The 24,724-nt window shown below is 29.6% G+C and overlaps 1 protein-coding gene across 1 annotated transcript; it reads right to left on the reverse strand.

Moving 5' to 3' along the window:
• Positions 1-869: 869 nt before the first annotated feature.
• Positions 870-23,568, reverse strand: LOC123300049 (zinc transporter foi). The gene is made up of 8 exons (XM_044882517.1): positions 23,003-23,568; positions 22,124-22,373; positions 16,828-17,255; positions 14,377-14,509; positions 8,001-8,246; positions 7,868-7,940; positions 5,372-5,777; positions 870-2,448 (listed from the first exon to the last, which is right to left on the reverse strand). Exons 1-8 carry the CDS (start codon positions 23,531-23,533, stop codon positions 2,299-2,301), a joined length of 2,217 nt encoding a protein of 738 aa, XP_044738452.1. The 5' UTR covers positions 23,534-23,568; the 3' UTR covers positions 870-2,298.
• Between the last annotated feature and the right edge of the window lie 1,156 nt (positions 23,569-24,724).

Raw genomic sequence — 24,724 nt, forward strand, 5'->3', positions numbered from 1 at the left:
GATTGGTGCATACCTGTTTTACACAGATAATAGATCATATCAAATTTTTTTGAAAGAATCCATTCCCTTATTTTCAAACTCTAAAAACTGTTAAACAAACGAGGCTTTAATTGATTTTTTTTCTTGTATTTATATGTACTCTTTATTTTATTTCAAAAACAACAACAACAAAAACTGTCTGCAAACAAGGTTGTCAGATTTATTTACACTTGGAATACACAATCAGTTATTTTAAATATTTGCTGCCAATGAACAGAACCGACACACTTATTGCAAAAAAAATGCAGAACATTCTCAATAATTTAAAACCTTTTTTATTAACTTTGAAATGTGGTGTACATAGTCGTCCAATATTTTATGTTTATCATTTTCTTAACTAGGGTTTGATGAATTTTGATTATTTTTGTTATTTTTATTTTATTAAAATTATCAAAAGTTTTGAATTAGTTGTGAATATAGTTCCTAAATCGTAAATTAAACTTTTTTACTTCATGTTAGTACAAGTCTACATAATCGCAATCATCTACGTGAAAATAGCTTCTTAAGAAAAACGCTTGTTAGGGTCGATCGTCGTAGATAATTTTATAAGATTTCCGTCAAAAATAAACTTTTTTTTTTTTTTTTTTTTTTTTTTTTTTGAGCTTGACAATTGACAAAATTTTCAAATTAAATCGTGAAGTACTTAAAACATTATGAACTTTGATTTATTCAAAGTAAGTTTTTCTTTTCTTTTATACACCATCGCAGATATCATTATTTTTTTTCTCGAAAGTATTTTGGAACAAATTCATACATCGAGAACTTTTTACCTAATTCTTACAATCAGAATTTTTGCAAATTTTTTGAAAGAAAATAGAGCTCTTATTATTGTCGATTTTCTTTTTTATACGTAAACAAAATATTTCTATTATGAAATCCTAAATATTTCTAATACGAAATCCATACTTTAATTTTTTATTTTAGAATACTCCAACTGCAAAATGCTGTTTTTGTAGTTTATGTAGACAAAATGAAATATTACAATAAAATGAAAGCTCATTTTGTTTTAAATTAAATATAATAGTTTTTCCTTAAAATATTCCAAAAATCACTTTTTTTCTTTTTTTAGGGATATAATAGAATGTTAGCTTGAGGCAGTCCCTCCAAAAGTAAGAACAGTGGATCCCCGGTAATTTGTCGGATTATAGAGTACTACCTAAGACTCCCTATAGTTCGGAATTTTTTACAAAACAGTACCTTGTAATCCGACAAATCCAATGATAAGATTCTATATGCTATATTCAATAATAGCTATATTACCATCTTTTAATAAAAAAAAAAAACTAGTTCGGATTACAAGAGGCGTCGGATTAGCCAGGGGCCGGATTATCAGGGGGTTTACTGTACACATTTGAGAGTACCGTTTTGAACTTTGATGATGTATTTGGTTAACAAACCAAACCAAAATAAATATAGCCAAATATAGCCAACCTTAATTATTTAATCTTAGATAATTATTCCTTCGCAGGATTGTCGAATATATACATTCATGTTTTAAAATCTCGGAACAAATTCCCTGGACGAAAACTTTTGAGGTTGGAAAAAGTAATAAATACACCACATTTTTGTGAATAAAAAATTCATATAATCGAATTCCTTATTTTTCGTATAATATTTCTTATATTATACTCCTCATCAATTCTTCTGCGACAACACTCAATCTGACAACCATGCTTACAAATTAAAAAAAAAAAAAAAAAGAAAGAAAGAACTATCAAAAAACTTAAATGCGTTTGCCAATAATATTATTATTATCATTTAAAATAAAAACGAACACAATAGGAATAATTTGCACCATATTTAGAGCAATAAATATAAATCGGTAAGCTAAATTCCATCTTGTGTATGTTGGTTTAGCTTTAATGCTTGCTTGCTGCTGTTGCGTGAAATGGAGTTAGTAGTTTTAAAAAAAAAAATTGTGACAAAAACAAAACAAAAACAAAAAAACATACGACGAAATTTAACCTACAATGAATTACAGATTAAGAGTTTTAAATGTATTTTTATATGTGCTTTTAGACAACATAATCTTCGTAGCGGTTTTTTATTTTCGAATAATATAGTGTAGTACCTAAGTAGCACCAGAATAACTTTGTTATTATAATTATAATGAAACTGCTTTTATTTTGAATTGTGTAATGTAATTAGATTTCATCGTTAACTTGTAAGTGTGTGAGTGTATGGGAGAACGAACATGTGTAATTCACTTTAATGTTTTTTTACTGTCTCTATAGAGTTAAGTAGATTTTGGTTTTTTTATTAATCTTCACCAAACATTCCCTTAATGTCATTTTCATATAATGCAATTAATGTCATTACACCAAGACCAGTCATAAGGCCAAGAAATTGTAGTAGACATTGTAATAATGAACCACCTTCTTTTGAATGACTTGATGTTAATTCCGGTATCTGAAAAAATTATGATAATTTTGATAATACTTCAAATTATATCAACTGATTGAAGAAGAATACAAGAAATAAAAGTGTAGGTTCATATGAGGAATGCCATCAAATTGAGTTATGGAATAGATTACATAACACTAGAACATCGTGTGGATAATTATTTTATTTAAGCTAATGATCGACAAATTAATCATATGGACTCGTCTATTAATCATATGGAAATTATAAATAATGCAGAGTGCTTTAAAGACTATATAGAAAATATTGTGTCTTCAAATGGGTAAGACTACGCTTTACCACACAGAGTGGTACAAAGAATACAAGTATTTACAAAATTAAAAAAAAAAAAAACCCGACAAAATTTTCGGCTACGGAACCCTAAACTCGCACTTGAAATATAGCTAAGAACACTCTCAAACATTTTAAATTTAAATTACCTTTCAAACAATACCAAATAAATCAAAATCGGCTTATCCCTTTAGGCGCTACGATGCCACAGACACACACACATACCGGTCAAACTTATAACACCCCTTTTTTTAAGTTCGGGGGTTAAATAAGATAGAAGAGAAGGTCGCGTATACATATTCGCGTATACGAATGCAATCGGTGTGTGGGTCATGTAAACACCACTGTTTTTACAACAAAATCAGTAAATGTTATTACGCTGTTTATACACAGAGCACAATGGCGCAGTGGAAGTGTGCTAGGTTCATTATAGAAAGGTCTTTAGATCGAAACTATGCTATGTTAACATAATTTTTTTAAACAAAATTATGGAAGTGAACAGTGTTTATAATCGGAGAGCTGATGATGCAAATTTCATGAAGTGTTTGAGCATAGTATCTACTTAATAGCTTAGCATTTATGCATGTGTTTGTCTGAACCATCGGTGGACATCAGGTACTGCGCAGAGTGTAAAAAAATATGGCCCAAAAAAAGTGTTTGAATCATAGGCATAACCATGGAGGTTATAAAGAAGGAGAACGATCGCTATGTACTAAAGCATTAGCGCACCTGCCCCTGAAAATTTGTAGAATTTATAGTTCATTTTTCATCCACCAGCCGCGCTGTCGTCGGTAAGTAGTATATTAGCGCACAACAGCTCGCATTTAATGAGACAACTTAGCGATCCCAGCGCCTCACTTATTTTGTCCATATTTTGGGGACAATATTTTCTATTGCGATCGTTCTCCTTCCTTAAAACCTTCATGCGCATAACATTAATCGAAAGTTTAGGTTATTTTAAATCAAAAATAAATAAGACATTTTTAAAGGGGGCTAAAATTTAAGAAAGCCACACTAAAGTTGATTTTTTTAAAAGTACAATATAAAATGCTTGAATCACGCTACCACTTAAACAGCGTGTTAATTATATATAATAAAAAATATTTACAAAAAGGCAGACACTTTTGCCGGGCTTTAAGTACCCACGATCTCAAGATCATCACATAATCCGTCAATCATATTTGCAATGTGATAAGGCAGTCCATCGACCTCTACTCTATTCGAAACCACTGCAGCTACCACCAACACCTTGGCATGGAATGCTGTCTTTTCTTCCTTGTGGTTGCCCTCTAACAGCAAACCGCTACAAAAGTGTCTGCCTTTTAGTAATTATTTTTTATTAATGTAATTAACACGATGTTTAAAGGGTAGCGTGAATCACCTTATACTGTAGCCTTCTTCTCTATTTTATGCTCTTTGGAGTGGTAGATAAGTCCATTTACCTTAACTACGAAGGGTAGAGATAAGGAGAACTATTTCTGTACATAAAAAAGGGCCATCGAAAAAGAGCAAATTGGTGACGCCACGTTAGCAAGTAATATAATTGCTGCTGTAAGTTTTAAAGAAGTGTTAAAAATAGTAAGAGTAAGATAAAGATCCAAAGAACTTGTTAGAAAAGGATAGAGAAGTGCATATCTAACACAAAGTAATAAGAATAAGAAAAAGATCTAAACAAGTTATTGGAGAAGGAAAGAGAAGTTCACATCAAACACAAAGTAATAAGTAAAATAATGATCTAAGCAAAATGTTAGAGAAGGCTAGAGACATATTCATATCATTCTCGCTTGCTACGCTAGGGCTATTTTGGTGGGTTTTGTAATTGCGTTGAATGTGATAGAGAGGAGAGTTCAGTTACAAAATCGCTTAAGTTTTTACGTTAATAGAATAAAAAATATCAAGTCTGAAATTTAGATTGAATAAACTATTAACTGCAAAAGAGATACTCTTCGACATTTGGACTTCGGCTAGACGCAGAATTTTCTAGAAAAAATTATCTTAAAAAAAACTAATATTTTTTAAAGATAATTTAACAACTCAATATAAATTAGTTCAATTATTGTGTTGAAAGTATTCCCATCCAGTAATTAAAATTATAAATTTCAATATCAAGATATTTTACCTATGTCAACCGTTTTTCATTAAAAATCACTTGTTCAAAATCTTTTCAGATACTTAAGGTTTTTGATCGGATAACATTAGCTATCAAAAAAATCGCACATTTTAGAAAAAAATTTAATTTTTCGAAATTTCAAACATCTAAATTTCCGATAAAAATATACTAATTGGGATCACATAAGAACGAGGGATCACATAAATTCGAGTGGTTTTACTTTCCAGTTATTTAATCAAACGTTGAAAACTTTTATCACCCCTTACAGCTTTGTGTCGAAGATTGGAAGAAGGATGAGTTAAGATATCTCTAACTTTTCTCACCCTTCCAATCCTCGACACAAGGCGGTGGCGAATGATAAAAAATTTTCCGATTTGACCACTTTTCTCAGAGGTATAGCTATTTATAATTTTAAGAAAATTAAAATGTACCATTTTTTTATGCAATCGTATAAATATAAATTATTAATTTTAAAGTTTTTAAAACTGAAATCAACCAAACTATACTAGATTAAAAAATAAATAAACTTACCATATCAACTAAGGCAATGTAAATAAACATCCCAGCAGCCGCAGCAAATACCCATTCACTGGCAGTATCACTGTGTCCAATAGCAACACCCAATAAACATCCAAAGAAGCACAATACTGAGGATAGTAAATTGTAAAAAATTGCTTGTTTGGCACTCATGCCAGCTTTTAACAGTACAGCAAAATCACCAATTTCATGTGGTAATTCATGACAAAATACTGCCACCGATGTTGAAAATCCGCCAGCAATTCCAGATGCAAATGCAGCACCAATTGCCATACCATCTGTAAAATTGTGTAAACCATCGCCCATAATCACCATCCATGCGACAGATGACAGTGAATCGGGTGCAGAATGGACATGACCATGTGCGTGTGAATGACCATGATGTTTACTTTCATGTGCCCTAAAAATTATTAAAAACGTGTATTACAATTTTAAATTAATGCTATTTAAGGATTAGCAAATTGGTAAAATATGAAGAACAAGAGTTGTAGACTGACTTGCACAATTGAAGGAAGCACTCAGGTGAAAAAATATTTTTTTCCTTACAATTTGATATGTATTTTAAAGGAAATGAAGCAACGGAACTAACCTTGGATTCATCAATCATGAGAGTATAAATACAGTGAATGAACCGGAAAAAGTGTTGACAGTGGAAAAGTTGAGAAATTAGCACTTATTTTAATGAAACTTTTTTTAACGTGTTTATAGAACCCCAAGAAATAAGCCAACCTAACCTAGACATAGGAAGGCCTATGTATTCCAAATTTTTTTTGAAATGCTTATTTTGGCTTAATATCTAGTAAGTATTATTGGTCGCTGAATACAAATCTGATGTCACATTACACTAATATTGTGACGTTTTCCGAAAATCATGCCATTTTAGGCCAAAAATTTCACTTTTTTGGCACAAAAATTTCATAAAAAAACACACACAACTCTCTTTCACAACTCTCAAGTTTTAGCCTAATTTGCTACCTCAAGCTAAAACAATAATATTTAAAAATGTTTCAAACAAAAGTTGTTTATTTTTTATAAGGAATGTTTTTTTTAAACTTTTGTTTTATCTCTTACGGAATACAAGATGGCGGACAGACAGACGGACAAACGGAAATGGGCTAATTAAGTGATTTTATGAACAGCTATATCAAAATGTTGTTCATTTCATCAATATTTCTAAGCGTTACAAAATTGAGGCTAAAATTAGTTTAACTTGATATATATTTAACTAGCTGGGAACTACCCGCTTTGCTGGGCAACATCCCCACTTGCACCCCTCCCTCCACATTTCCTTGCGTTGGATAACAGTTTTGTAATGTACACGTCATGCTCTTTTATTTGATACCCCACTTAGGTATATTTGTAAATATTCGATATTTCCTTCCCACTTTCTCGCTACACCTTTCTACCCTCCGAAGGTTAAAAAAATTTCTAAATGTAATTTAAAACATTCTGAGCAAGTTTTGAACTATTAAAAGCCATAATTGAAAAATATGAATTTTTTATTCATGAACACCCCCGCAACCCCCCTTGTGGGTGGAATTTCGTAAAATCCGTTCTTAGCTGACCTCTACTTGGCAAAAGGAATATTCCTGCCAAATTTCAATTCTCTAGGTCTTATAGTTTCAGAGATATCGTGATGAGTGACTATCTATCTATATCTATAGAAAGTCTCCTATATATATAAGATATACAGGATGAGCCACTTTAATCTATACACCTAAATATCTCGTTTTTTAGTTAATCAAACAGAAGTTTGATGGGGACATCCTGTTCTGACATCAGATTGAACCCACTTCATCGGATTTCTTTAATAGCCAATTTAGATCCTAAACGTTAAGAGATAAATAACACTTTAAATTAGAAAGTTGATCCTCATAAAAAAACTAACAATTTTTGTATAAAACATTTGTTCGAAAAACGTTAGCTTCCGGAGGAAATGCGACTTAAATGTATGTTATTACTGCGTTTAATCGGAAGAAAATACGCTTAAAGTTTATCGATAACTGTAAGTCAAAGTCATGGACTTAAGCGAATGTCCTCTATTGCTCTTGACGACTTTTGGCTAAAGCTTTTTTCCGTAGTGTGTTTCCTTTCGATTAAATGCAATAATGGTATATTTTTAAGTTGCATTTCCTCCGAAATCTAACGTTTGTCGAAAACATGTTTAAACAAAAATTGTTAGTTTTTTATAAAAATCAACTTTTAATTTAAAGTGTTATTCTATGTTTAGGAATAAATCACAACCTGAAGTCAGAACACGATGTCCCCGTCAAACTTTTGTTTAAGTTATTTTTTGATTGGTTAACTACAAAACGAGATATTTAGGTGTATAGATTAAAATGGCCCACTTTTTATATAGGTTATAATTATAATAACTAATCACAAACTGTATGAGCAAGCTCCTTATATCTGGCTGAATAACAATCAACCAAAAATTTAATTTTATTGTCTTAACTGTGACTCTAGCAACTTTACAATCTAATAACTTACCTTAATATAACAGTGTAACTCTCTTCTTCGCTAACTGGTAAAACATGTCCGCCATGAGATGGTAAATCACCAACTAAAGAATTATGAAAATTATTTTCAAACATAATATTTGTTTCTCTATGTGGTGTAGTACCTGTATTATTTGGTATTTCCAACATTGGTAAATCCGATGATAATAATTCATTTTGATTTGTTTCAATTGTTTTATTATTATGATTATTTAAATGTGGTTTTTGTTGGAAATTATTTACATCTAACTCTTCATATTCACCTAATGTTGTAATTTTTGTATCGTTATGGCCAGATGATTCATTATGGATTGTGTTACTACTTCCACCACTTTTATGTGCTACATTATTGCCACGATTATGATGATCATCTGAAACAAAAAGGAAAGTATTAATTTAAAATTAGAAGAAAGTTTAGTTTATGAAGAATTCACTAAGAACAAATTGCCAAGCAAACTTATTAGTGTTTATATCTTAAATATCGAATAAAAAAATGAAATTATGAAAAGAAAATGATACAAACATAGTATCTAGTTCAAATATTATTTTAAACACAAAATGCCAGTAAAACCTTCAACAAGGTTTTCTAAGCCCTTATTGCAACTTACAATTTTCCTAAAATTTTGAGAAACTTAATTTGGACTGTATTTAACATATTTGTAAAAAAAATTGCCTATATGTATTTAAAAACTTTTTGAATAAAAATATTTTCTGTATATACAAAATTTATAGGCCTTGTTGAGGGTAGAGCAAGCGCTAGATAGAGTTGAGTGTGCAAAAATCGGGGACAGCATTTTGTCAATTGAATTAGGAACAGGAGGAGTTTACAAAAATTGTACCAATGTGGTTTCTGGCAACATCCAGAATATTATTCTATAAGCTTTCCTGAACAATAACAATTGACCAAATTCGTTCCTCGATTTTTGAACAATCAACTCTATCTAGCGCCTGCTCCATGGCGTTTTATGGTTAAAATAATACTTGAACTATATATTTATATTATTTTCTTTCCATACTTTCATTTTTGTAATCAATTTTGAAGATATAAACAACATCAAAATCCTAAAAAATCGGCGAATATACATGTGTATGTCGCAGCCAACTAGCTTTCTTAGCCGTCCAATTAACAGCCTATACTTTTTTATTAAACGGCACCGTTGAACTATCGGCCTACATGATATTTATCCGCAGCGTCTAATCCAACATTTAAAGAACAGGTTGGCTGATGCTTAGGCTATTCATACAATAGAATTATCATTTGGCAAAAAAAAAGAAGAAATTTTTGATATCAGAAAATGTTTATTTTCGTAATTTAAAATATAACATTTTTATGTATTAGGCAAATTGGAATTAAATAAATTTTATTTTCTACAACATTGTTTATAAAATTTCAAACGATAATTAACGTAGCTAATGATGGAACATTGGATTATCAAAAACTGTCGAAAATTTCTTTTTTGGAAGAAACTTTTCCGAATTGAATTTTGTCAAAATTAAAATATCTTCAGTTTTTTTAACCACCTAAAAACAGTTCCAGAAATAGTAACTTTTTGTGGTCAGAAATGGATCGTTTTTAAGGATTGCAATGGACATTACAGTCTAAATGTATCCCATTTCGATATCTACTACAACTTAAGCCAACATTCACTACCCCGAAAAAAGTATATAGCAATGTTTCTTTAGGCTAGTAAAACGATGTGGGAAAATTCTGAAAATATTTAATATATTTTTTAAAGTCAGATTATTTTTAAAATTGAATTATTTAAGGATTAAGAAAATGAAGATTGAAAACTGATTAAAATTACTAAATTGTGGACTTTTAGCTTCGTTTATTTTATCTTTTGTATTGAAAAAAAAAATGTATTATAATTTTAAAATTAAATAAAAATTGATGCCTACAAAAACATTTTTTTCGTTAATTATTAGGATTACTTTACTATTTTGCAATAAGTAAACAATACTGATAAAATAATTTTAAAAAGTGTTACACGGTTATTTCAAGTATTTGCTATGTGTACACATAAAGTTATCGTAACTACAACATAAAATTGTCCGAAAATCGAATTTATTTTATCATTTAAAATTTTTAAGATAAAATTTTAAATAGATTCATATATATGCGAAACGAAAATTTTTACAGTTTTTAACTACTTTTTTATTTTTTATTTACACGTATAGCACACTTTATAATAAGTCGACTTTGCTTCACTTATAATACAATGTTGGTCCATTTGGGAACTAGGCAATCTTAAAAGTTCAAATTTTGAATGTTCTTTTAATATTTGAATCCGGAGCACACGTTTTCTCTAAGTATTTCAAAAAAAACTTTAATAATTTTGAGTTAAGACCCAAATAATGAAAAACTTAAAAATGCGATTTGTTATGAAAATCGGTATATGGGTATAAAATATTCTAATCAACTTTTTTAATAGTTTTTTTTTTCGATATTCTAACCATCTATGACCCTATGAATATAACCCTAAAAGACTAGTTTTTTTATGAAACCATTTCAGAACGTTTTTAAAGTAGACTAAATTTGCTACAATATGAGACTAAAATGGACTTTGTAGACTCAATACTTTCCGAGATAAAGGCTTTCAAAATGTATCGACGTAACTTTATACATCAGAGCTAATGTCAAATACGGTAGTTCTGATTTTTAGCAGGCTTGTTTATGATGTTGGTCGATGAACGCAACTTTGTCAAAAATCGAAAAAACCTGTGTAAATTTCAGCTTTTTCCAGTTTTTGTCAATTATAACCCTAAAGTGGTAGTTTTTGAAGTAGACTAAATTTGCTGTAATATGAGACTAGAATGGTCACTGAAGACCCAATAGTTTCCGAGAAAAAGCTGTTCAAAATTCATCATTTTTAATAACTTCTCAATCTTTTGCAATATTTCAGACGTCACTCCAACTACTCTAGCGGGAGGTATTTCCACTTACCTCAGACGGAGTGTGCTGGTGTTGTTCAGGGTCAAAATTCATTCAAAACGACATAATATATTGCAGAAAATTACGAAGTTTGAAAAAATGATAAATTTTGAATGGATTTATCTAGGAAACTATTGTGTCTACAGAGAGGATTTAGTCTCATATTGTAACAAATTTAGTCTACTTTAAAAATATTTTGAAAAGGTACTTCAAAAACTACCCGTTTAGCAGCTCGAGGGCACAAACTTGGATTATTTATTAGACCAACATCATAAACAAGTCTGCAAAAAATCGGAACTACCGGTTTTGATGCAGACTGCTCCGTACTTTCAAACGACAAGGTTACTGTATTATGCACTGTATTAGTAAGAAAGAATATTTTGCAATTCCACCCCTAAGACAAGCAAATGGGACATATGTTTGATTATCCTAGAAATAGGAGTCAAGTTTATGTTTAGCGGGCAGACAAAACGGAGGATGGGCTAGGTGTACCACCATCAAAAAAGAGATAAGCGTATACATTAACTCGGTGCATTAGTTTTATTTCAGGGAGTTACCATAGTAACGACACACTATTAATATAATTTTATGGATGAAAATGAAAGTCTACACTCTATGGTTTGTAATTTAAATAATTGTTAAATTACATTTAAAAAATATTAATAAGAAAAAATAAGAATTTATGGATATTTAGGTAAATATTTTATAAATGTTTTATTTTCTTTTTTACATACGAGGTTTCAATACGAATTGTATTTTTACAAATTATTAAATAATATTATAAAGCTTCCAAGTGACTAAGAACGTTTAAAAAAACAGTTAATTTTTCAAATATTATAGATTAAATAAATTATCGTAAAAATATTTATACGAATTTTGTCGTTAGAGATAACAACGATTTAAATAAGTATTATTATTAGAAATATACATTTTGTTTTATTTCATAAGTGGTTTAAATAATATTAAAAAGAATTTGAAGATAACAGCTTATTCAGTAAAAAGTATTAAGTCACTTATTGTAATTTAATGCTTAAAAAAAATTAACAAAATATTCATAGTAAAGGCGCTCATACAAACGTTTGCAAATGATTTTAATTAATTCCGACTTAATTTATATTCAAAAACAAGTGAACATAAAAGGTGGCCGACTTGATTTTTGAAATACTCTGTATAGACAGTGTTGGTTATCATTTATTAATTTATAAATAAAAAATAATAATTAATAAAATCAAAAAACCTGACTCCGTAAAATAAATACAGAGAAGAAAAACCAAGTCCTGTAGTTTATATAACGATTTTAACAGCTGGGACCCATTTAAATATAGACTGGCTCAAATCTTTCCAATAATGAGACCAGGCCTGACTGTTAAAAAAGTTAGAACTAACAATGAGTATGGTACTAATAAAAACTGATTTTTAATAGTACCAGATGGCCAGGTATTCCAAAAATGTAATTGTAATAAGTCAAAATAGTCAGTAGTCTGTGAATCAGTGTTGCAAAAATAGATTTACTTGTTTTAAAAACCAGCTTTGTTTGCGGATCCAAATGCCATGGAAGTATAACTTACGTTAACAAATAATATTTTAATTATTTACATGTGTAATTTATTTTAAAGCTACGTTATTTGATCTCATGATTACCAAATAACAATATCTTTTATATTTTTTTTGTCAAATGGTCACCCTATTATATGAATGGCCTAAGCATCAGCCAACCAGTTCATTAGTCCAACGGTGCTGTTTAGTTAAAAGCCTAGGCTGTTAGCTGAACGGCTAGTTAAGCTAGTTGAAAGCAATACATACACTTTTTCGTTTTTATTTACATGAATAAATAACGGACTTGGCCACATAATAAAGTAAATAGTTCTTTCGAGAATTTGAAGACATTTAACTTAGTTCGACATTTTCATATCAAAAATTTCTTAAAAATGACCTACATTTAAATTATTTTTCATATAAAGTGGATATTTGCGCCATCTAGTAGTGGGAATAAAAACGAAAATGTGTATATATTACAAGAATATGTCATTTTGCAATAGGAATGGATCACTTTTAACAAATAATTTTGTCAATTTTGAATATTATAAAAAATGATACAAAATATCAAAATGGAATCAGCATTTAAAATTGATAATTATGTGTATATTTCTGTGTCAACCTGTACAGTGGCGCGGTGTTTATCAATACCAAAAAAAAAACAATAAGCATTTTTAGTGTTATCAATAAACAAAATAATTGCTTCTAATCGGATAGACTTTTTTATTTTAAAATGACCATTTTTTGTTTCGAGCAGTATGCTAAAAAACTGTTCAAGAAAATACCATAATAGTCTGCAGTACAGAGGGGGGGGTATGGTTTCGTGACTAACACTCTTAGGAAACTTCGTGAGTGGCTTCATTTCAGTGTAACCTACAACGTTTTCATTTGGAAAACTTTGGAAATTGAGGCGTTTTCAATGTGGAAAAATGGTCACCAAAGTTTTGTCCTAATTTGCACCCTCACGGGTAAACAGTAATGTTTACGAAAAAATTCAAACAAAAGTTTATTGCTGTTCTATTTACGAACTTAGCCACACTTTACGTCCTAAGCAGGCTTTAAATTTCAGCTTGATATCTCTTTTCATTTTTGAGTTATCGTATTTACAGACAGACAACCTGAAATGAACTAATTACGTGATTTTATAAACATTTTTAGTAATCGGCGGCTAGACTTTTAAATATTTGATCCAAACGATGGCAGTTTAAATATCATAGATGTGCGGCCAAGCGTAGTTTTAGTGAGTCATTTCAGGAAGGTTGGAAATTTTTTGTGAGCCAATTCCGCGTTTTCAAAGCAAGGGACTTTGATTTTAATCGAAAAATGTTCCAAAAAAATATATAGTCGATGTCCGCAGCGCTAAATATGTCAATTCTATCTCATCAGGAAACTAATTTCAGAATGGCTGAAAATCTGCTCACATTAAGAATTAACTCTAAAAATCACATCGTCCGTAATTGTAAATGGCGGAGAAGCGATTTTTAAACTTAACTATTCATGTGAGCAGATTTCAGACATTCTGAAAACAGTTTCCTGATGAGACGGAATCGACATATTTAGCACTGAGGACTAGCTAAACCCTCCTCCCACTCTTATTGCTGGCGATCTCGCATAGACTATATTTTTTTGGGGTATCTGACGATTAAAATCGGTACTATCTTTTCTGTAATCAGTTCAAACTTGAGACAGACGCTAAATGTTTGGCACTCTATTGGGGCCAGAATCCCCCGCTTTGAGAACGCAAAACAGGCTTGCGATTGAGAACGCGATGCTGACTAACGCCTATGAAATTTTCAGCTTTTCTGAAATGACCAAAAACTATGCTTGGCCGCACATCTATCAGTTTATACAATATAGTGCATTTATTTAAAAAAAGAACTTAAAATAATTAAAAAGAGATTACTAAAAACAATTAAAGCATTCTAAATGAGGTCAATTTTAATGATGTATCTTATCAAACTCTTATTAAATTAGTTTAAAATTACAAGTTTAAATTTAGAAAAAATGTAATTTGAAATCATTATGAATCTTACCTTGAGTTTCTGTAGCAATTTCATCGTAACAATATGGATAGGAACTATATTTATGTTTACATAATTTCTCACCGACAGAATTTTGTCCAATTGACGAATCATTATCTCTCATAACACGTACGCGTGCTGGAAGCTACAACAAATAAATATAGAATTAAAATTTTTAAAAACCTATGAATGTTTAATAAGGAATAAAATGGTGTCCAAAATCAGCGCAGAGAACATACATGGCTTCCATTTTTACATATTATTCCTAAATTAGTTAATAATGGTATTGGCCACAAAAATCATTGAGATTCCATTAAATATTGAAGTGATTCTAAAAATTTAAATGATGGGGAGGGGGGAGCGTTAGGCAGACAAACTTCACTACAGTAGGGCCTCGTCAATAATCCGAATAACCCAAAATTTTCCAATAATGAGACCAGGCCTGACTGTTTAGCTGTTCTATATTTTCGTTATTTATAGGATTATCGATTTGAAATGCACAGTCATACAAAGTGATGAGTCACATTTTTTAGGATGCTTAGCCAAAATCTGAACTTTATAATAAAAAATTTTAAAATGTGAATTTTGCCATGAAAATCGGTATATGGGTGTAAAAAAATATTCTAAGCACCTTTTTTAAATAATTTTTTTCGATATCTCTAACCATTTCTGACGCTAGGCAATATGTTAAGAATCGGCCCTATTTGTAAATTTGTAGTAGGCTGAGTTTTAAGTCCAGATTTCGGTTAAGCATCTTAAAAAATGTGACCCATTACCCTGTATGCCTGTGTAAATTTAAAATCGATATTCCTTTAAATAACGAAAATATGAGGGTGTCCGCGATGTAGTACGCGGAAATTTTAACCACAAATAATAATCAAAGGTCGGCATGCTATAGTAGTAGATAAAACAAAAAGACAGAGCGACAAACGGCATAAGAAAAATCGACAATAACACTATGTGTATCACTAAAAAATGAATGAAACGATACTGCGCGGTATTGCGATCTACAGAAATATGTCTGTTAGCAAGAAACTATCGAGGCCCTACTGCATATAAAAATCGTATTTACTTGCACTAAAAATAACTATGGTGAACTCTTTTGAAAACCGTAATTTATTTGACAATTCCGATTAATTATCTTACAATCGTTGTAAGATAAGTAATTAATATATTCCCTTATATTCGTGACAACAGAGTGCACAATTCAAAATTTATTTGTTGTTTTTTTTTGTTTATATTTTTAACAAGACAGGCAAGACCCGTTTTTTGGTAAAAAAATATTCGCCATAAATTAATGTTTGAATACGTTGTTTTTGAAAAAAAAATTGTTAAGAACCGTTTTCGAGATATACAGGGTTATTGACGTGAAACGACATGAAAGATTATGGCTAAACTGCTTGATTTTAAGAAACTTTTCTCTCTGAAATATATGTCCGAAAAGTAGATGTACAGGATGTCCGAAAAACACGAAAAATGTCAGTTTTTTTAAGGGAACACTCTGTATATCATTTTATTATCAAGTTCTACGAAGTGAGGGTTTACCTCACTTAAAATTTACGGTTTTGGAAACATTCTTCATTTTCTGAAAATTTAGCAGCAATTTTAACGTGTAAATACTAAAAGCTTATATTCGTTTTTCATAAAAAATTCAACTTGAAATCGACTTATCAATTGAGTTTTGGTTCGCAATTGTGAATAATTGAACTACATATACAGGTTGTCCTAAAATTATGACTAAAGAATTACAAGTTTTAAACAGTAATAATTTGTTTAACTTAAATAGAACACTCTGTATTTTGTGTCAACAGCAGATGTAACATGTAATACTTTATCAAATGGTTTAAACATTTCTATAGCTAATTATTTACGTTTTCATGTTAATCTGAAAAAAACCGAAATTTTCACGGTTTTTTTGATGTTTGACAAAGTTGCATTCGGCGCTCGGTTACAAACTTGGATTTTTCATTGGACCAACATCATAAATAAGTCTGCAAAAAATCAGAACTACCGGATTTGACGCAAGCTCTGATGTGTAATTACTGGACTAGTACGGTTACATTCCTTACAAAATTATACGACATTTTTCCTCTGCCATTTTTTTCACAAACGGCAGGAAAAAAGTCTTACGGTCTTTCTATCTTAATTATTACACGGGTATTGGTATAAAAATGAGTGAACTCCAAGCGCAGCTACTAAATTGGAGCTCTGTACTATCTTTTGTAAAGGCGCATCGGCTCGATATTGACCAAAGGGCTAAAAGAGAGAAACAGGCAAGGTAAAGGGTGGAAGAGTTTGAGGAGATGTGTTAATTAAAAAATCTGGCGGTCGGTAAAAAAGATGCTAAGCTTCTATCTCCTTTCCACTACCACTCTAGTGCATACTTTTCGTGAGGCGGGTGTCATATTTTTCAGGGGAAACTTTTATTCTACATAGTCTCCAAGACTATATTTATAAACTTACCTTATGTTTTTTTTGTCGGCGTTTACGCCATTCAGCACCAAGTGTTAAAAACTTCTCCACAAAATAAAAGAATATAATGCCTAACATTGCAACAAAACCCTTCCACATATTTTGATTATGTTGAAATGTTTGTGATGTAGATGCTGCTGATAATGGTGGTATCGCTGATGATGATGCACTATCACTACTACTATATCTATAGGATGATGAATGTGGATGTGGATGATAAGTTGGATGATGATGATGTGGTAACATTGCATGTGGTAACAGATGTAACAAAGCATCACCACACAATGTACCAATTGCTAATGCAACTAAAAATTGTAATAGTTGATGATAAAAATGTTTTTGCATAAATGGTATTATAATAACACCTAATAAACCACATGCACTTATTATTATCACTGATATTGTTGCGTACAGCCATACTGGAAAATAAAATAAAAGAAAATCAATTAATTTAAATATTTGATTATCTGTGAACGAGAGCAGTATTTAGTACTTCTCGTAATCTTTAAATTTAAGGTATTTCGGTACCGAAAAAATGAAAATGATTTGAAATTTTATACATCAATATTATGATTCAGTCAAATTATACATGCAAAGGGGGTGAAACCTTGCATCAAATCAGGCATTTTTGTTAAATCCAAGTTTTCGACCTCGGCAAACGACCGAAATATGCCGAAAAATAAGAAAAAGAGATGGTATAACTCTAACTTATCTAAGAGCAAGATATATTCGAAAACTACGCCAACTTGTAAAATCTCAGGCAAATCGACCAATATTATTCCGGGCAAGGCATAATTATTCCTTTTTTCATCTTTGATGGCGGAACCCTAAAAACTAACCATTGCTGCTGTAAAATGTTCATATTTCAAAAATTAAAATTTTAAACATGAAATTAATCCAATTTAAAATCAATATTTTTGTCATCATATGTCATTATGCTGTTAAAGGCATACAGGGTGGACCATTTTAATCTATTATGGCTAATGCCTTTGTTTTTAATTAACCAATCAAAAAATTACTTTAAAAAAAGTTGCAAAGTTTGATGAGAGGCATCATGTTCTGACATCAGATTGAACCTAATAGGGTATTATCGTTAATCAAAAATAAATTATGAAATTTGAAAAAAGTTAAAATTTATGTAAAAATATACTTAAATATTCTGATTTCGAGTCATAAAAGCATATTTTTTCTTTAAAATATTAAAATTAAAAATCGTAATTTTTAAAATGTATATCACGTGACCTAGACAAGGCTTGCTGTGATTTCATATCGCTATGAGCCATAGACCATCAATTAGTTTAGTGTAGGCAGCTGGGTATAATATATCCATAGATAATAAGTATTTATATTTATTATAATCAGATGTCTATGAATATATCTGTCAAACTTATTTGTGTTATTTCGTGTAACGATACCGATATTACGTCATGAAATTGGATGCCCGCGTTTTTGACAGTTTAAAAAAATTTTAAAATTTAATTTTAGTTTTTGGCAAGAAAGCGTGTGTATTTTTCCGAAATAAATTTTTGGTGACTTTTTATTTTCAAAATCAACATTTTAATGTACTTTTTCAAAAATAGTATAATACCCTATTTTTCGGGTTGCTTTAATAGTTAATTTAGATCATAAAAGGTAAGAGATAGAATAACACTTTAAACTAGAAAGTTAATCCTCATAAAAAAACTAACATTTATTATTTAAAACATTTTTTCGAAAATCGTTAACTTTGAGAAAAATATGTCGTTATTGCTTTAGCCAAAAGTTGTCAAGGGCAATATAGAACATTCGCCTGTGAATCTTCAATTGATCTTGAAAATTTACCTGAGCGTAAAAGTTATTAACACAAACGGATGAACTTTATTGTCCTTGATAACTTTTGCTTAAACCATTTTTCTAAAATCATAGTATTTTCTTCCTACTAAATGCTAGTTTTTTTTTATGAGGATCAACTTTCTAATTGTAAGTTTTATTGTTTTATTCTATCTCTTACCGTTTAGAATTTAAAATGACTATTAAAGCAACTCGGAGAACTTGGTTCAATCTGATGTCAAAACATGATGCCCACCATCAAACTCTGCAACTTTCGTTTAAGTTATTTTTTGATTGGTTAACTACAAAATGAGCTATTAGTCTTTATATATTAAAATGGCCACCCTGTATACTACAAATAATATTAAAAAAATTTGGGGAATCCCAAATCCAAATAACAATATTAAATTAATTAATAAAATAAATGCCGCTTCTTTTAAATGGAAATTTCCATTAATTGAAATCGTATACACAGAAATTAAGTATGAACCTTGAGACGTAATGAAGGTTCCGTAAATTTGTTTAAATTTAATTTAAAATTATTAATTAATATGGGAACATTTAATGAGATCAAATTTTTGTGACGTTATTGAAAAGTCTGTTGTATACATCTTTTGTATCGCAATTTGCGTCGCATTTCGAACAAGAGGATAAGAAATATATTTTTTTTTAATTTTAGGCAGAAAGTTTTTATTTATTATAAAAAGTCCTGTAGTACAAGAGGCGGTATAAATAAGGTCGATCTTCACCCCATTGATAACCAAATGAGACATATTTTTAATAAAATTTTATTTATTTTTAAAAACTCCTATCATAGTTTTTCTATCGAAAAGTGTTCATGGCTATTTTGAATTAAATTAATTTTTTCCATGAACGGTTTCTTTTTAGATAAGCCTATACCATTATTTTCGTAATTAAACTATCTTTTTTCGATATAAAATTCAATTGATTACTGATTGATTACTATTAATACGGCTTATATTAAACTAACGAAAATACACGAATGAGCCCGAAAAGTTAATATTTTCTGGCTTACATTTTTACTCTCGTAATGAGAGATATTCTCACAATTTCTGAAGTACTTGAAAAAAAAACATTTTGAAATTGTAGATAGGTTGAAAAAACTGAAAAATGTTGAAAATAGATAAAATTATATGAAGATAGAAAAAGTTTTAACCATATATACCATTTGAAAAACGTGAGACCTGAAGGTTTAACTTTACAATCTTTGAAAAGTATGGCATAATGATTTTCGTGAATGACAGAAGAGAAATTCTTTTTTAAAAAGATCAGCTCGATATTGTGTAAATTTTATCTCAGAAAAATTTGAAAAGTTTAGAAACATATGTCTAAAAAAAGTATTTTTTTCATTGCATTACAAATTTTTGAATGAAAGCACGTTTAAAAACCCAGAAATATTTGTGTGTTACAGTGTCCGCCCCCCCAGTGCCCAATCGTCTCCTACTGATTTTTTTGAAACATTGTATTAAAGATGATTTATTTTGAATTAGCCCTGATATATCAGATTGTAGAATAAACAATGAATTTTGAATAATTATACTTTTAACAAATTCGCTGTTTAAAAATAATTAATATTCTAATAATGTTCGACAGTATTTGCACAACTTGAAAATACTTTAAAGAAAAAAAAAAAGTTTCACCCATTGTCTAAACACTTACCGGTCGAATGCATTACATTTGTTATATAAAACATAACTTTTCAAAATTACATTATTATTTTTATCAAAAAAAAAATTTTGACATTTACACAAATATATAAAATTTTTGAATTAATTTTTAAATACTTTTTTTTCTCCATTTATGGGAAATTGAAAATTTGCCTATTCAATTAAAATTTGAGGATTAAATTTTGAGACAAATTACTGCTTTTTAAGTTTGATTTACTCCTTTTTAAGGTAAGGAAAAATTGATTTTGAAAATTTTAGAAAAAATCAATTCAATAATTAGGGAAATTTGGAAAATGTCCATAATGCATTTTTGTAGATTAGCTATCTTATTAATTGTTTAAGAAAATTAAATTGGAAAACTGAGTTTTCTATTAAACTATCGGATTATATGCCTGAAGTAAGAGATAGAGGAAAACTTGCTTGCTAGTAGGATTGCTCTTCAAGAAAACTAAGTATTCGTAAAAAACAGATTTTAGAGGTTAAACGAAATATGAAAAAAATTGGGGAAGGAAAGTGAAGCCCCCGAAAAGGTTCTTTAGCCCCCAATAAAAGGTTTTAAGGACTCCAAAAAGATTATTTAGCCTACAGCAATACTTCGGTACGAGGTTGTTAAAAACAAATAACAACTATGCCAAATTCAAACATGTAGCACTTTTTTTCCTAATAGAATATAGAATTATAGATATTTAATTTTATTGTACTATTATAAATAATTTTAATAAATTTTATACTTTAAGTTTAACGGTAATGAATAAATTTTTTATTTTATGATTATTTTTAAATGAAATTTCTAATGAAAAGGTTTCTACCTGATCATATCTTCTGAATTACAACTCCCCTCTGACAATCCTCTGATGAATTTGTGTTTACAAATCAAATCTTCTCTCTCTGTATCTTTCGACAATAAAGGAGCTTTATCAGACATTCCGATTTTCAATTTTTTTATGTAGAGGTATAGTATAGAAGACATTGTAAATTTTGCTTTTCAAGCCTCTCAGTGGCATAGAATAAAATAAAGTCCTTATCTTTTATAGTCTTGGAGAAAATGGACACCAAAATTTGGCTTACATTGTGCCTTCGCGGGTAAACAGTGATGTTTACGAAAAAATTAATTTTTTTATAAGGAACATTTTTTATATTAAAACTTTTGTTCTATCTTTAACGGTTTACGAGATAAAGTTTTGCAAAAAATTGTGTCACTTGAAAAAATAGACAAACTTATACTACTATAAAAATCACCTTTATCTCAAATTGATAAAAATTTACCCTTCTTCAAAATACTATTTGATGAAAAACCAGTCCTTCCAAGTCAAAATCGACAAAATCTGAAAGTTAAAATTTTCAAAGGTTTTCTTATTTTTCGGAATGATCCGGTGGTTTTCCGAGGTCGAAAACTTAGATTTAACATAGCCTTTACAATGCAAACAACATATAAAAAAAATAAAAATGTCTTATTTGATGCAAAGGTCCAATGTTTAATTTGATTGAATTATTATGTTTATCAATCGATTTTAATTTTGATTTCAGATCTTGTCATTTAGTCTCGAACATTTTCTAATTTTAACGAAAGATACATTGAAATCGACAGCGAACAAAGGCCTATTTGTAAATATAAATAAAGCAAGATAAAATGTCGGATAAATTTATAGCCTTATAAAAAAATACTATTTATGAAAAATATATTCAAGGCTCTTGTTTATTAACGTGGCGTAATTCCCAAATACGCTTTCCCGTTAGACATATCGAAAACGTACTTTATAAAGAAATAATAATAATAATTGAATAATTACTTGCTGGTACCGCACTTCCGTAATCATTTTTCGTGGATGATTCTGTATGATGCCTTGTAATTGTTTTCGCGTCTGCAGCCTCTGGTTCAAGTACACAACCATTTCGTTCTTCTGATGTATCAGCAGCTAATTGATAAACAAGTAACGGACATACTTGTCGAAAATTTTCTATGGATAAGTCTGTTTTATTTAAATTTTCATCAAATTCTTGATATGTTAATGTCGCTAGAATGTTTTCCCCTTTCACACACTAGAAGAAATAGAATTTTTTTAATAGTTTGAGAAACTGAGATTTCCGTGGGGTAAAAAAAAACGATAGCTCAAACCATAAAATGTAAAAGTGAATTTTTGTACTGAAAGTGAAATTTGCAGCAGAACCTGGCTAATTAAGAGGATATTGGATATAGTATGTGATAAAACTTGTTAACCCTGCCACAACTCCCATGGAAAATTTCCTTTTTGGTACATGGTTTGTTACAGATACATTGATGTAAAATTTGCATGGGAATGAAGGGAGAATCAATTTGAATGTCTTCCAGCTGATATCTAGGGGAAAACGGGTTAAAAAATAACCCAAAAACTCTTAAATATAATTTACTTTTTGGTAAAAATGTCCAAAATGTTAATGTTTTTCAATGATATTTACAAAAATATTTATTTTTAAAAAGCGCGCGCAAAATCTGAAACTGCGCTGTGAAAAACTAAACAAGCCGCTACTGTAAGTATTAAAAACAGGAGTGTATTCTACTTTTATGGATATCTTTTGATTAATAAACATTAAAAAAATTCGCTTGGTAATCGGATTTCGGACACTAGATCTTTGAATATAAAATATGATACATATTATAGCAGTATTAAACATAAAAATATGAAACTTACCGTTTTATTATTCGAGTCTGAATTTTGATGAAACATGTTGTATAAATGTAATCGTTTAATCAAATTTTTAAAATCGTCTAAATGTATAAGATCTCCCGTCTGATTAAATATATGAAAAATTCTTCTTACATAGTAATGTTCATCTAATAATTCCGTAGATTTTTTCACCCGTTTATGTCGAATTAATTGTTCGTCACTTTTTACAAAAGTATTCGTAGTTATATTCGTTTTATTATTATTCGAATTCGATGTGATCTGTTCATCACTTAAAACATTTTTAAAACTATTTGGTCGTTTTATCCATACATCATTATCAATTGAATTCGGTGAATCCATATTATTTTTGGATAACACAGTTCCATGATCACTTGATTTTATTCGATCCGGTATATTTATTCTATTCGGATCGGCTAAACCATTATTGTAATGTTTAAGAATTTTTTGATCAACAATCTCCGTATGTGCTGAGCACGGGGTATGTGTTGCACATATTAGACAAAATACACAAACGGTCATAAAATGTTGAGACATTGTATCAAAATTTTTTAAATCATTTATAAATATTACAAAACACCACCTAAAATTAATATTTTTATACACTTAATTCATATTCGAGAAAATTTTTTAATTCATTTTAAAAAACGCCAACTAAAAATTTATATCAAAACTCTATCATATGCTACTTGTCAAAAAATAATTTAATTAATTAATTAATAATAATTAAAAACACTCACAAAATTGATTAAACTTCACAAAATTATTTATTAAACTCATCAACTCCTAACTGAACCAGTGCTGTAGAATACAACATTTTTTTTAAAATATGATATTCAAACAACTACTTTTTTTAATTTTAGAAAACTTGTTAAATTATTTTATTTTGCAATCGACACGTCATTAGCCAACCAAAATCGTTAAAATTATTTATTATTTTTAAGGCATAACACAGACCTTCGTAATTAAGGTTAATTATTTCACAAATAAATTCAGTCTCATTCAGACATACGAAGTTTTGTTTGATTTATACTTATTTGTCCATTTAGCAAAAGCAAGCAAGAGAGAGCGAGCAAAAGAACGCTTCACACATATAACACAAATATAATATATAGATGTCTATAAATATCGATTTTACAGGTATCCAATTTATCTGTGTAGAAGAAATGCAACGCGGTACCAATTCCATCTATGGACTGAACTCTGTACACCCGACTATACCATTTATATGGAACAGTTACAGGCAAGTATGCATTTACGAATTCAACAAAGACTTTGAAGGTTCCGTATACACAGTATTCATAAAAATTGAAAATTAAGTAGGTACATGAAATTGCACAGTCATATTTATACTCGAGAATCATGTGGTTTTATTTACCCTTACCAAAACTGAAAAATATTACAAATTACTCCGTGTTTGGTTTCCGATCTTAGATCCAAAGGAAATGATTCTGGTTTTTCCGCATATATATACCGTTTCATTGAAGTTCGGAACGGTTAAACAGGCTCCAGTGAGCTTTCTGTGAGCATAAACAAATTACAAACTTTAAATTCAACCATCAGCTTTCTCATTTAAATGTTTAAAGGTGAAACTTGTTCCGTATATGTAATTTGAAACATAGTTCAAGTGATTTTATTTTGTAAGGTCCTTTTCCCTTCATGCAATTAATTAAAGGTCATTTTCCGTGATTATTTGCATTCATATCATTCTGATTGGCAAATTGATGA

This window comes from Chrysoperla carnea, chromosome 5, assembly GCF_905475395.1.
Source record: "Chrysoperla carnea chromosome 5, inChrCarn1.1, whole genome shotgun sequence".
In the NCBI taxonomy this organism is placed as follows: Eukaryota; Metazoa; Arthropoda; class Insecta; order Neuroptera; family Chrysopidae; genus Chrysoperla; species Chrysoperla carnea.